The sequence below is a fragment of the Rana temporaria genome, chromosome 1, assembly GCF_905171775.1.
Source record: "Rana temporaria chromosome 1, aRanTem1.1, whole genome shotgun sequence".
In the NCBI taxonomy this organism is placed as follows: domain Eukaryota; kingdom Metazoa; phylum Chordata; class Amphibia; order Anura; family Ranidae; genus Rana; species Rana temporaria.
This window is the reverse complement of record NC_053489.1, coordinates 62,066,927-62,081,666: the sequence shown is the minus strand read 5'-3', so window position 1 is coordinate 62,081,666 and position 14,740 is coordinate 62,066,927. Positions and strand designations below refer to the sequence as shown.

Genomic DNA, 14,740 nt, shown 5'->3' with positions numbered 1-14,740 from the left:
GGTGACGCTAAAGAGCAGAAAAAGCAGAAAAACACGTAGTTTTGTCTATGTTAGCTGAAAAAGTTCTGCCGTCTGTATGCAGAACAAGTTCACGGCCAACGCCCTTCAGACAAAATTCCACGGATTTGTCCAATGGAAATCCGACCGTGTTTACGAGGCTTAAAGCGGGAGTTCACCCATTTAAAAAAAAAATAAAAATCTCCCCTTAGCTTCCTGCTCGTTCGGTCTAGGGGAATCGGCTATTTATATTAAAATATGAGCAGTACTTACCCGTTTTCGAGCTGCATCTTCTTCCGTCGCTTCCGGGTATGGGTCTTCGGGAGCGGGCGTTCCTTCTTGATTGACATTCTTCCGAGAGGCTTCCGACGGTCGCATCCATCGCGTCACTCGTAGCCGAAAGAAGCCGAACGTCGGTGCGGCTCTATACTGCGCCTGCGCACCGACGTTCGGCTTCTTTCGGAAAAACGTGACGCGATGGATGCGACCGTCGGAAGCCTCTCGGAATCCTGTCAATCAAGAAGGAACGCCCATTCCCGAAGCCCATACCCGGAAGCGACGGAGAGGATGCGTCTCGTAAACGGGTAAGTACTGCACATATTTTAAATTAAATAGCCGATTCCCCTAGTAAAAACGAGCAGGAATCTAAGGGGGAAAAGTGCCCTCTAAGGGTGAACCCCCGCTTTAAGGCCTTAGTACTTTTGGAGTCCCTGATCTGGAACGTGAATGTGGTGAAAATTTTCATTGGAAAGAATACCCAATCACGCGCAAGGAGAATTTTTTTTTTTTTGCATGCACATTGGATGATGAAAGTCCACAAAGCTTCACTTCATTCACTAAGCGAAGGGAAAATTCCCTTGCAAAGTGCGCAGTATTTTTTATTTATTTTTTGTCTTTAGTAATTCAACCCTCCTGATTTTGTGCTTTAATGCTGGTCAGTGACTTGAAAAGTATGAATTTCAGAAGCAGCCTGAAAACTAATATTTTGCAGAAAGAGGTCATAATGATAGCCTTCGTAATTCTCTCAGTGTAAGTTTTTTTTCAAAGCCTAAGTTTAGGTAAAAAAAAAACAGCACAAGCGACGGAGCTTCCATTTGTTACAAAGTTCCCCTTGTGCTGTTTCCACCTGTCATAGTTCTAATCCTCTGCCTCTTCATGCCCCCCATCCACATCCTTCACAGCTGTAATCTTCCGGTGCTGTGGGGGTTAATAAAGCTAAGGGACCCGTCAAAGGCACTCTTAAAGATTGTCCAATATGCTCACCATTTCCACAACTAAAAAATGCTAATTTTTATTTAGAGGGTGTGTTTTTTTTATGGGGTTGGGGTGTTATTTAGTGCAGTTAATTTAGTATTTTTTAATGTTTTTTTTTTTTGTGTATTCTTTCATTTGTTGCTGCTTACTTTAAACCCTTCATGACTGCGGGTAAAACAAATCCTAACATCTGACACAATTTTGCCACTTTGACATCTGTTATACTACTTTGTGGATTATACCTTTTTTAGGACAAATTATGTTTTCATTTTGTGATAAATGGTAATGGATATCTACAAAAAAACAATTTTATCAAAGGACAACTGGCCCAGAATAGTACAAAAATTTTTTTTTTTTAACTTTAGATGTATATTTCTTACTATTACCTTAACCTACCACCAAAGAACAACCCAAAATAAATTCTTCTCCTTTGGATCGCAGCGATACCACATATGTGTGTGTACCTGTAGTAGGGTCCAGAAACAAAAAAGGTGTGCATTCTGCTTTTTTATCTTACCTAAAACACTGAATCCGATACTATTTAAAGTTCTAAGTTAAAATACACTGATCCTCGACCATGACACTGATCCTCGACCATGAAACTGATCCTCGACCATGAAACTGATCCTCGACCCTGAAACTGAACTAGATCATACGAAAAAACAAAAGAAAGAGGGCGCACCACCCTTCTGCATTATCCTTGGGTTGTTTTATTAGAATAAAATATGAAGAACTACTTACAAACAAATAGTAAAAGCTTGCCATACAGGTGATCTCCAGAAGACAAAAATCTATCTTGAGACAACATACTCCAGGTGGTAACAGAGGATATTCAAGGGCCACTGCCAGTTGACGCGTTTCGTAGGAGTACCTTCTTCCTCAGAGTCCAGCCTGTTGTCTCAAGATAGATTTTTGTCTTCTGGAGATCACCTGTATTACTATTTGTTTGTAAGTAGTTCTTCATATTTTATTCTAATTAAACAACCCAAGCACAAGGGTGGTGCGCCCTCTTTCTTTTCTTTTTTTCGTTTGATTAGGATACCCATATCCTTGAGGGCAGCAAGGCCTGTGACATTACAAGATTTATTGTTGTTTTTTTTTTTTTTTTTAACTAGATCATACCCTGATCTAGCTGCTGTTTTTTCTTCTTTTTTTTTCTTTACACACACCTTGGTTTGTTCACATATTTCTCCTCTAGCATTGAGAAAAAGATATACAATATATATTTCTCTCTGTTCAGAGGAAAAAACACACACAGGGACAGTTTTGTGACTAATCACTGTGATGGCCAATCAGAGGCCATCACAGCAATCAGGTGATTGGAAACCAGGTCTCCTGGTTGCCTATCATTAGTACAAGACCGATTTTTTGTGCTGGATGCACACTCCCAGCACAAACATATGTACGCATTTATGCGACCCCATGGAAGATGACCCACTTCATTGAGGCCACATCTATGTACAGTCAACGGCAAAAAGTTAAATTCTTAAATGCTTTAGAAAAAATAAATAACATGTTGGAGCTAATGAGGGGCCATTATCTGGCACAAAACACACCCAGGATATTTGAAAGGAACTTTCATAATCCTCAGGAGACATTAAAGCGTAATTAAACCAAAAATTTACTATATTGCAGCTTACCAATTATTAGCGGTGGTGACTGCATTATTAGTGTTGTGACTGATCACTGTGATGGCCAATCAGGTGATCAGAAACCAGGTCTCCTGGTTGCCTATCATTAGTACAAGACCTGGGCTCTTGGTGAAGCACAAACATATGTACGCATATATGCGACCCCATGGAAGATGACCCACTTCATTGAGGCCACATCTATGTACGGTCAAAGGCAAAGGGTTAAATTATTGATTTTTTTTAGAAAAAAATAAATAACATGTTGGAGCTAATGAGGGGCCAGTATCTGGCATGAAACACATCCAGGATATTTGAAAGGAACTTTCGTAAACTTTAAAGCGGAATTCTTCTACATCGCTTGTTAAGTTCACAAAATCGCTGTAAGGGCAGTAAAAAAAAAACACGAGAACACAAGTAGGTAGTAACAGTATCTCAGAGCACTTTGTATACCTCTTTTCATCAATAGTGCAAGTCCAGTTGTCTTTCTTTTTTCTTACAGTAAAGAGAGCTCACATTTTTTTTACATTTCTTCTATCTGTGCATGAAGAATACCTGGTAGAAGATGTTTCCTTAATGCCAACAATTCATTTTGTTCTGTATCTGTACTGAATGTCCACTTCCACAGAATTATTTTAGCTGCACAGATATAATTGTGTCTGCTGCAAAGTATGGAGGATTCCATCAATCTTTGAGTATGAATGAAGTAGAGTTGACTGATGTTGGACTCACTGGCTCGTTTTCAGTGGCAGAAATATGTCTCGACTCCAAGACTGTATCCTGTGAGTGATCACCACTTGGGTCCTCACAAGAAGATTGATATAACTGGAGGGATCCCATCTGGGGTCTATATCCAAGGCTCTCCTCATACGAGTCATCTGCAGTCCCAATGTAGTTCTCATTGAAGAACTCTAGGTAGGTGGGTGACTGTGACTGTGGTTTGTATAGAAGCTCCTCTATTGTTTGATTAAGAAGGCTTTCACTTCTGTTGCTTTCAGCAATGTACGTGTCACCAGAGGCTTCTGCAGTGGTAGTATTAGCAGGTCTCTGGATGGTGGAATACATCACTTCTTTTTGCTGGTCACTGTTCTCTTTCAGATCATGACCAACGTCTGTCTTTTCCAGGACATAAACAGGTTCCACCTTCTGAGAAACACCAACGTCTGGTAGGACACCAATATATATTGGCCCCTGTTAAAACAAAAAAATGCATCTTAAAACCCAGATAGATTTACTATTATGTACACGTATGCCTACAGATGGTAGGGATCAATGAGATGGCTTTTCCCTGTAAGTCATTAGTAGAAACAGCCACCCCACAGAATCCTATTTACACATAGTCACAATCTTATTAACCATGTTAAGACTAATGCCGCGTACACACGACCGTTTTTCATGACGAGAAAAATGTCATTTTTTTTAATTGGTCGTGAAAAACTGACGTGTGTGGGCTCCAGAGCATTTTTCTTGACGAGAAAAATGTACGTAAAAAATTTAGAACCTGCTCTATTTTTTCTTGACGTTTTTCACGTCGTTCTATTTCACGTCGTGTGTACGCTTTAACGAGGGGGAAAAAACCGTGCCTGCTCAGAAGCAAGTTATGAGACGGGAGCGCTCGTTCTGGTAAAACTAGCGTTCGTAATGGAGATAGCACATTCGTCACGCTGTAACAGACTAAAAAAGCACGAAGACTGAAAAGCGCAAATCGTCTCTCGCCAAACTTTTAATAACACGCAGTAACACGAAATGAGCAAAAGCAGTCCAAAGGGTGGCGCCATTCGAATGGAACTTCCTCTTTATAGTGCCCTCATACATCACCGCGCTTTGCTCAAGCATTTTTTTTTTCATGATTTTCACATTGCAAAAAAACTCATTTTTGTCCATGACATGAATAACGGTCGTGTGTACACGGCATAAGGATGAGCTGCGGCGTGTTCGCACAGTCCAAGTGCAGAGCCCACCAGGAAGTTGGTACTGCGCTAATCACTGGCAGTGAGACATTGGGGTTGATTTACTAAAGGGAAATCCACTCTGCACTACAAGTGCACTGCAAGTGCACTTGTAAGTGCAGTCGCTGTAGATCTGAGGGCAAGCTCTGAAATTAGGGGAATCGCTGCTGATTTTATCATCCAATCATGTGCAAATGAAAAAGGCAGTTTTTATTTTCCTTGCATGTGCCCATCAGATCTACAGCGACTGCACTTGAAAGTGCACTTTCAGTGCACTTGTAGTGCAAAGTGGATTTGGCTTTCGTAAATAACCCCCATTGTCCCGATGCGTGGCTGTAGAGATCGGGAAATGTCTCACTGCGTGTGATTAGCGCAGCGCCGACTTCCTGGCGGGCTCTGCACGTGGACTTTGCGAACACACCGCAGCTCATCCTTAGTTAAGACCACTGCATCAAGAAAATGTTCTATATAAAAATTATATGATCATAATAAGTGCTGTTTTGGATGCGAATGTTGGTAATCCCAACCCTGAAAGTGCCAAATCTGGTGCAGCTCTGCATATTAACCAGTCAGCATCCAGATTATTTTTTTGGTCAAAGCTTAATTGAACAAGCTGAATTTAGAATCTGATTGGTTGCCATGCACAGCTGTCCCAGATTTTGCACACTCCGGTTTCAGTAAATCAATCCCTCTGTTTTTAGCAGACCGCTCAAAAAAGCCTCTTAGGCTACCTATATATGGGGGGGGGGGATACTTGCAAACGATACAACTGACTCAAGCATTATGATGCCATGTAAGGTATTTCCAGCTGTATGATTACTAGTATTTTTGTAAAGATTTGTGTAAAAAAAAATTTGTACAAACAGATTCGATCTTTTCCATGTCTATAGAGAAAAGGGGAAAAATTGTGTTTTATAGTATTAAATTTACACAGTATTAAACTTTTTATGTGTGAGCTCCATCAATGCATTAGCCAAATTAACCACTTGCCGCCCGCCTTATGCAAAAAGATGTCGGCAAAGTGGTTTCAATATCCTGAGTGGATATCATATGACGTCCTCAGGATATTCAGCCGCTGTTTACCCCGGGGGCGCGCATCGCGGCGATCGTTGTTGCAGGGTGTCAGTCTGACACCCCGCAACACCAGTCTAGGTAAAGAGTCTCTGACGGAGACTCTTTACCATGTGATCAGCCGTGTCCAATCACAGCTGATCACGATGTAAACAGGAAAAGCCGGGAATCGGCTTTTCCTCACTCGCGTCTGTCAGGCGCGAGTAGAGGAGAGCCGATCGGCTGCTCCTCTGACAGGGGGGGTTTGTGCTGATCGATTATCAGCACAGCCCCCCGAGGATTCCCACACTGAACCACCATGGATGCCACTAGACCACCAGGGATGCAAAACACAGGTATGCCACCCTAGACCACCAGGGATGACAATCACAAATAATGGATGCCAATCAGTGCCCACAATGGATGCCAACCAGTGCCCACAATGGGCATCAATGATTGGCAGGCATTGTTTAGCACTGATTGGCATCCATTAGTACAACGCATATGTTAGTGCCACCTATCAGTGCCCATCCATGCCGCCTATCAGTGCCCATCCGTGCCGCCTATCAGTGCCCATCCGTGCCGCCTATCAGTGCCTATCCGTGCCGCCTATCCGCGCCCATCCGTACCGCCTATCCGTACCGCCTATCCGTGCCGCCTATCAGTGCCGCATATTAGTGCCCATCAGTGCCACCTCATTGGTGCCCATCAGTGCCGCCTTATCAGTGCCCGTCAGTGCAGTACCATCAGTGCCCATCAATGAAGGAGAAAACTTACTTATTTACAATGTTTTATAACAGAAACAAAAAAAAAACGAAAAAAAAAAATCCCAGAGGTGATCAAATACCACCAAAAGAAAGCTCTATTTGTGGGAACAAAATTATAAAAATTTAGTTTGGGTACAGTGTAGCATGACCGCGCAATTGTCATTCAAAGTGCAACAGCACTGAAAGCTAAAAATTGGTCTGGGCGGGATGGGCGGGAAGGTGTATAAGTGCCCTGGATGGAAGTGGTTAAGGAAGAAGATGGCAATGGATCCTATCAACCCAGAACTGAAGATTTTTCACTACTTGCCGGTGCATTGCCATGAAATGTGATTTGCCATGAAATGTGATGGTCCGCCTCCATCACATCCTATTGGCTCACTCCTGTCACGTGACAGTCTCAGCTAGGCTATCATAGGGAGAGGATCTCCTCTCCCTGTGATAGCTGAACGTGCACGGAGCTGTTAGCGTAGACCTGTATGCGCACTACTAAATTTAGTTTACTCGCGCACCCAGGGAGGTCAACCCCCGTGCAGCTCTTCAAAGGGCTAAGAGAGAGGAGAGGGGGGCAGGCAGATGGGAGGCTGCTCCATTATATACACTCTCTGCAACACAGGCTGCTCCTCACAGAGCTGTGCATGTTACACTGGCTTCTCCTTCCTAACACTATATGTAATATGTTACACGACAAACCCAACACTACTGCACTGCCTGCTCCCAGTTACCGGCTGTGCATGATGTATATACCTCGACACACAGCCTGAGGGGCTTTCTCCTGCCTCATATAGCAGCAGCTCCGTGCAGGTTCAGCTATCACAGGGAGAGGAGATTCTCTCCCTATGATAGCCTAGCTGAGACTGATGACGTTTAACTATGTCACGTGACAGGAGTGAGCCAATAGGATGTGATGGAGGCGGACCATCACATTTCATGGCAAATCGCAATTCATGGCAATGCACCGGAAGTTGATGGCAATACACTACCCCCACTGAGAATTGCAAAGCAGGATCAAAGACTGCCTGCACTCATGCTGTGGAGTGATGTGCATTTTGGCACCAAAGTACTTTTTGTACCTTGCACAAGAATATAGCACTTTATTGACTTGACTTAGTAGGAAGAAGGTCTTTGGACTGCAAGTATTAGGGGTGTGGAGGGCATGGAGCCTTTTTGTTCAGGTTCTCCCCTGCTCTTGGTGTCTCCCTGTTTTCCACACTGTAAAACAGACGGTGTAATGTGCAGTGTGAATTGTTAAAAAACAAAACAAAAAAACAAGCAGTGCAATGTGCTGAAACGTTCATCGCACTGCTCTCTGTTGTAGCCGACACTTCCACTAGCCTGCATGGTAAAACGCTGTGTGAACCTAACCATAATCAAATCATAATTTTTACTGCAAATTACATGATCACATTTTACATTTAGTGATTAATGTACACTACTGAAGTCGCTCCAACTTCAGAAAAGGTTCCTGTACTACTTCAATACAACTTCTAGGTGACTTGTACCCATTGATTTCAATGGAAGTCGCCTCCAAGTCGGATCCCCTGTCTTAACTGTAGCAACTTTAAAAATCGTTTTCTCTGCAAACCCCTCCCTCCCACAGAGCTGATAACTCTTTGATTGGCCACTGGAAAAGTCCCCTGTCCTGGAGGCGACTTCAAGTCGCACTGTGGTTCACGCTCAAGTCGCGCTGAGGTCGCTTCGCAAAGTCGCGCACAGTCGTGTTGCCCCTGTGTGAACCGGCTCTTACTCCTGAAACTCAAGCAGAAGTGTCCGGCTCAAAGTTAGTAAATCTAAACGAGGAAATCACAAGAGAACAGTGCTCAGGAGGATCAAATGACAACAATCAGTAACAGGAGTTAAAAAGGTTAAAATCCAAGATAAGGTGACAGCAGCAATTAGGAGTAAAATTGGAACCAATAGTTAAAAGTTCATAAATGAAAGTGCAATCAGTCCATGCATTGAAGCTGTATTCTCTGGGCAATTTATCAGTAGATGACCAAGGGCTGCTCTCCAGGAGTGAAGCCAACTCAGGTATACATGTAAAGAAAAGACAGGAAGAAAGCGCCTCTGAGTCATCTGGTTTAATACAATAATAAAAATAGATATCCAACACTTACATTACATATTACAGGAACAGGGGTGCAAGTGAGGATCTGTGAGCAAAAAGCCAGGTCGTGTGTCAATCCTGATGGAGGAGCATAAACGTCAGCTGAAGGGATAAGCCAAGTCCGTGGCTGTGTATGAGCGGTGCAGATGCACGGCGCTCAATCCAAAGGATGGTAAGGTCAGCGTGACGGTAGCCAGCAGAGGCCAAAACGATGTAGTGCAAAGCGGACCTGGACACATCGCTCGTTCGAAAGGGGATGACGTCAGCTAGACGGTGGCCGACAGGAAGCAAAAAGGCACACAACGCGTTTCAGAGCCAGCGCTAGTCAATGGCAAGACTGCGCGCTCCTTTTTCAAGTGTATAGAGGAGAGGGCCTTGCAGGATTATATCAGGAAAACCATGTGATAATAATGGGCCAATAGGAGACCTGGATTTACGATCAGTACAAACAGAAGCAGATGAAGAAAAAATTAAGAAATGGAAAAAAGAAGAAAAAATAAACCAAAAGAAAGGGGGGGGGGGGGGCGGGCGTAAGGCCTAATTGAAATAAAAACATGAGATAATTGGACAAGTATTGCCAAAAATTATTAGATTTTAGCGGCTGCACTTCCTGTATACACATGAAAAGCGAGCAATAAATGGAAAACATAATGAGATAATGTGTACATAAAATTAATAGCAAAGTACATTCATAAAATTACATGATATAAAACTGGGGTATAATGATATTATCCAAATTATGTCAGCATCCAATGAAATATGTTTAGAAAAATCAATTAGAATTATATATATATATATATATATATATATATATATATATATATATATATATATGTATCCGCACATATATGTCTATGCTGGAAACTTATGTAAAATAATAATAATAATAATAATAAAATTGATAGATAGAGAATCAGTCATATTATTATACATAGCTCTGTCGGTTATATATGACTGATTCTCTATCTATCAATTTTATTATTATTATTATTATTATTTTTTTACATAAGTTTCCAGCATAGACATATATGTGTGGATACATATATATATATATATAATATATAATTCTAATTGATTTTTCTAAACATATTTCATTGGATGCTGACATAATTTGGATAATATCATTATACCCCAGTTTTATATCATGTAATTTTATGAATGTACTTTGCTATTAATTTTATGTACACATTATCTCATTATGTTTTCCATTTATTGCTCGCTTTTCATGTGTATACAGGAAGTGCAGCCGCTAAAATCTAATAATTTTTGGCAATACTTGTCCAATTATCTCCTGTTTTTATTTCAATTAGGCCGCCCGCCCGTCCGCCACCCCCCCTTCCCCTTTCTTTTGGTTTCTTTTTTTTTCTTCTTTTTTCCATTTCTTAATTTTTAATTTTTACTTTTTTCTTCATCTGCTACTGTTTGTACTGATCGTAAATCCAGGTCTCCTATTGGCCCATTATTATCACATGGTTTTCCTGATATAATCCTGCAAGGCCCTCTCCTCTATACACTTGAAAAAGGAGCGCGCAGTCTTGCCATTGACTAGCGCTGGCTCTGAAACGCGTTGTGTGCCTTTTTGCTTCCTGTCGGCCACCGTCTAGCTGACGTCATCCCCTTCCGAACGAGCGCTGTGTCCAGCTCCGCTTTGCACTACATCGTTTTGGCCTCTGCTGGCCAACGTCACGCTGACCTTACCATCCTTTGGATTGAGCGCCGTGCATCTGCACCGCTCATACACAGCCACGGACTTGGCTTATCCCTTCAGCTGACGTTTATGCTCCCCCATCAGGATTGACACACGACCTGGCTTTTTGCTCACAGATCCTCACTTGCACCCCTGTTCCTGTAATATGTAATGTAAGTGTTGGATATCTATTTTTATTATTGTATTAAACCAGATGACTCAGAGGCGCTTTCTTCCTGTCTTTTTTTTTTTTAAATCTAAACGAGGGGAAAACATATTTTAATTTAACAATGGGTTTTTAGATCCTTGCATAAGCACATCTTTATGGGAGCTTACTAAGAATGGGCCAAAATATCCTACAATAACCTACCTAGCTTACCAATGAATGAGTGACTTGTAGCTACACATGCAAACTGCTTTTTGCAGCCAGTGTCTTCCTGGCTGGTGCAGTCATTTACCCCGTAGGATCTCGACACGCTTGGGACACGTATATACTGGGCCAATTTGGACAGGATCCAGTTAACCTACCAGCATGTCTTTGGAGTGTGAGAGGAAACCGGCGTACCTGGAAGAAACCCATGCAGACACAGGGAGAACAAGCAAACTCCAGGCAGATGGTGTTGTGGTCAGGATTTCAACCAGCGACCCTTTTGCTGCTAGGTGAAAGTGCTAACCACTACACCACTGTGCTGCCCTATAGTAGTATAGGGCTTTTGCATGCATTGTTCTTACAGTTATCTGTCTATTATATAAATCTCGTAGTCAGAGTTCTGCTTCACCTTTGTGCCGCAACAAATCACTTAATTATTGAAAATGTAGCACTCATGGAAATTTCCTCTTTGCTTATCACCTCAGCTTTGTGCATGCCCTTATTGAAGAGATAGCCAAATAGTGTAAACCATTTACCTTTTCTGAACTGAAGGAGAGAGCCTTGCTCTTGTTAGGTTTAGGAATATTGGGATAACATGTTTCCTTCAACCTGCAAAAAAATATATATAGATAAATAGTTACTAAGGTTGAAAAAGGCTTGTGTATACTGTATTTTATTAAACCAATAAGCACTTACCATGTCCTTTTCCAGCATCCTGCAATGAGTAGCATGACCCCCAGCACCGATACTATAATCACAGGTAGAAGGATGGGCATGACCATTGCTCCCGCTACAAAATAAACCAGGCTTATTTTAGTCAATATGTCTGAAACAAGCTGATGGACTGCTTCAAAACTACCCACAGGTTATTTCTCAGTGCGACAATGTTACATTTTTGGGGAGAGCAGCTGCTTGGGCAAGTTAGATTCTCTGGCTAGTCATCATTGGTTCTCCTGAGGCTGGACTGGCATTGGGGTTGTCTGTTACATGCCTGCTGCATGCACATGTATGCTCTCCATCAGTTGCACTGTACGTGCACATCTGACTACCATCTTATGTCTTTCTTTGGTTTAAAGGGGTTGTAAGAGTAAAATTGTTTTTCCCTAAATAGCTTCCTTTACCTTAGTGTAGTCCTCCTTTCCTTCCCTTACCTTATCCTTCAATTTTGCTTTTAAATGTCCTTATTTCTTCTGAGAAATCCTCACTTCCTGTTCTTCTGTCTGTAACTCCACACAGTAATGCAAGGCTTTCTCTCTGGTGTGGAGAAAGCCTCTTGAGGGGGCGAGCAGGAGTGTCAGGACGCCCACTAACACACAGCTCCTTTCTCTATCTGCAAAGTAGAGAGCGTCCTGACACTCCTGCTCGCCCCCTCCCCCCTCAAGAGGCTTTCTCCACACCAGGGAGAAAGCCTCACATTACTGTGTGGAGCTACAGACAGAAGAACCAGAAGTGAGGATTTCTCAGAAGAAATAAGGACATTTAAAAGCAAAATTGAAGGATGAGGTAAGTGAAGGAGGACTGCACTAAGGTAAAGGAAACTGTTTAGGGAAACATTTTTTTACCTTTACAACCCCTTTAAGATGTTTTTTTCTTACAACCCCTTTAAGATGTTTTTTTCTTACAACCCCTTTAAGATGTTTTTTTCCTCCATATACTACATGTTATTACACATACAGTATCTCACAAAAGTTATTACACCCCTCACATTTTTGTAAATATTTTCTTCTATCTTTTCATGTGACAACATTGAAGAAGTGACACTTTGCTACAATGTAAATTTTCTGTCCCCTCAAAATAAGCTAGCAACAAAAGTGAGTACACTGCCGCATGCAAACAAGGGGGGCAGCGCCCGTGCACCCCTTATAGAACAGTGCTGCTGGTAAAAACCATGTAAAGTTATCAGAATACAATATTTTCTTGACAGTGGTCCTGTAACTATGACTTGGATACACTCACCATCAGTTTGTGTGGAAGCCTTAATAAATTCTTTGTCCGTTTCGCCCCCACCTGTAACAGCCACAACGGCCACTTGATATTCTGTATTTGGTTTTAGTTGACGGATGGTAGCATTCGTTATTTTTGGGTCTTTAATGAAAAATATGCAAACTTCCAGACCATCTATAAAAAGTATTGAGAGATTAGATTGTAAGATTAGCTTTGTTATATCCTTTGATCCTATTCACATCTCCAATATAAAACATGTCATCAGAGAAAGCTGTGGGCTTCCTTACTGAGCTCTCCTAAAAAAAATGCTTGTTGCTTGGCTGTCATATTAACCCACTTTCTTCAAAGCTTTGGCTCATTGACCTAAATAAAAACTTATACCAGTGTTTATCAATCAGGGTGCCATTTGGGTTGCCCTGGGGAGCTGCCAGCACAGGAGAGCTTGGTAACACAAATTCTGTGTTGAGGAGTCTCTGATGTGATGGGACTTTCTGACTTTGATGGAGGTATTCTGTGGTGGTGGGAGGACTCCTATGTGAAAGGGTGACCTCTGACATGAAGGGTGGAATCTAATTTAACCACTTAACCCCCGGACCATATTGCTGGTCAAAGACCAGAGTACTTTTTGCGATTCGGCACTGCGTCGCTTTAACTGACAATTGCGCGGTCGTGCCACGTGTATCCCAAACAAAATTGGCGTCCTTTTTTCCCCACAAATAGAGCTTTCTTTTGGTGGTATTTGATCACCTCTGCGGTTTTTAGTTTTTGCGCTATAGATAAAAAAAAAAAAAAAAAATAGAGCGACAATTTTGAAAAAAATGAATATTTTTTACTTTTTGCTATAATAAATATCCCCCAAAAAGATATAAAAAAACTATTTTTTTCCTCAGTTTAGGCCGATACTTATTCTTCTACATATTTTTCGTAAAAAAAAGATCGCAATAAGCGTTTGGTTTGCGCAAAATTTATAGTGTTTACAAAATAGGGGGTATTTTTATGGCATTTTTATTAATATTTTTTTTTTACTAGTAATGGCGGCGATCAGCGATTTTTTTCGGTACTGCGACATTATGGCGGACACTTTTGACACATTTTTGGGACCATTGGCATTTTTATAGCGATCAGTGCTATAAAAATGCATTGGATTACTATAAAAATGCCACTGGCAGTGAATGGGTTAACACTAGGGGGCGGGGAAGGGGTTAAGTATGTCCCTGGGTGTTATCTTACTGTGGGGGGGGGTGGCCTCACTAGGGGAAATCACTGATCTTCTGTTCATACATTGTATGAACCGAAGATCAGCATTTCTACCCCCTGACAGGACCGGGAGCTGTGTGTTTACACACACAGCTCCCGGTCCCCGCTCTGTAACGAGCGATCGCGCCCGCCGGGCACGGGAGTCGGGGGTGAGCCGAGTGAGAGAGCCGACGTAGATTGACGGGCTCTCGCGCAGGAGAGCTGACCTGCCGCCGTAGAATGACGGCGGCAGGTCGGCAAGCAGTTAAAGGGAAGGGGGGGGGGGGGGCTGTGATGTGAAACACTGACATATACAACTGTAAAATTTGGGGTTTGCCATCATCTTTTATACCAGTGACAACAGTCACCAAGGCTAAAAGAGAGCATGAACTTCCCCAGCATGAATACAGACAGCAATAAATATATGGCAGAAGTTCTAACCCTTCCTGATTCCGCTCAAAAGGAAAAAAAAAGTGTAGGCTTTAGATAAACATCAACATGTAACTCGTTTTGAAAGTATGCCATTTACAGGGGTGAAAAATCTATTCTCTTGGATCCGCGGCGCTTAGACGCTCACTTCACAGTGGGCATTTGGCGCCTAACTAAGCTCAAAAATCAATCAATCCAACTGAGACTTGAAGGCCAGTGTTTGGTTGACAAAAAAAATCAAATCTTGATAGATTGACTCTTTTCAATAAGAAAAAAAAAAACCTATTCAGATTGACTATCTCCTTTACATTTGAAAGATTTTTAG

The 14,740-nt window shown here is 42.0% G+C and overlaps 1 protein-coding gene across 1 annotated transcript in view; it reads right to left on the bottom strand.

The window, feature by feature from the left end:
• Positions 1–2,343: 2,343 nt before the first annotated feature.
• LOC120927729 (oncostatin-M-specific receptor subunit beta-like) overlaps positions 2,344–14,740 on the bottom strand; it is a 113,050-nt gene continuing 100,653 nt past the window's right edge. Inside the window, exons 15-18 of the mRNA XM_040338597.1 lie at positions 12,763–12,924; positions 11,503–11,596; positions 11,343–11,415; positions 2,344–4,070 (exon numbers count right to left, since the gene is read on the bottom strand). Of these exons, the coding sequence (XP_040194531.1) occupies positions 3,564–4,070; positions 11,343–11,415; positions 11,503–11,596; positions 12,763–12,924 (836 nt within the window). The 3' untranslated portion in view covers positions 2,344–3,563. The remainder of the gene's footprint in view (positions 4,071–11,342; positions 11,416–11,502; positions 11,597–12,762; positions 12,925–14,740) is intronic.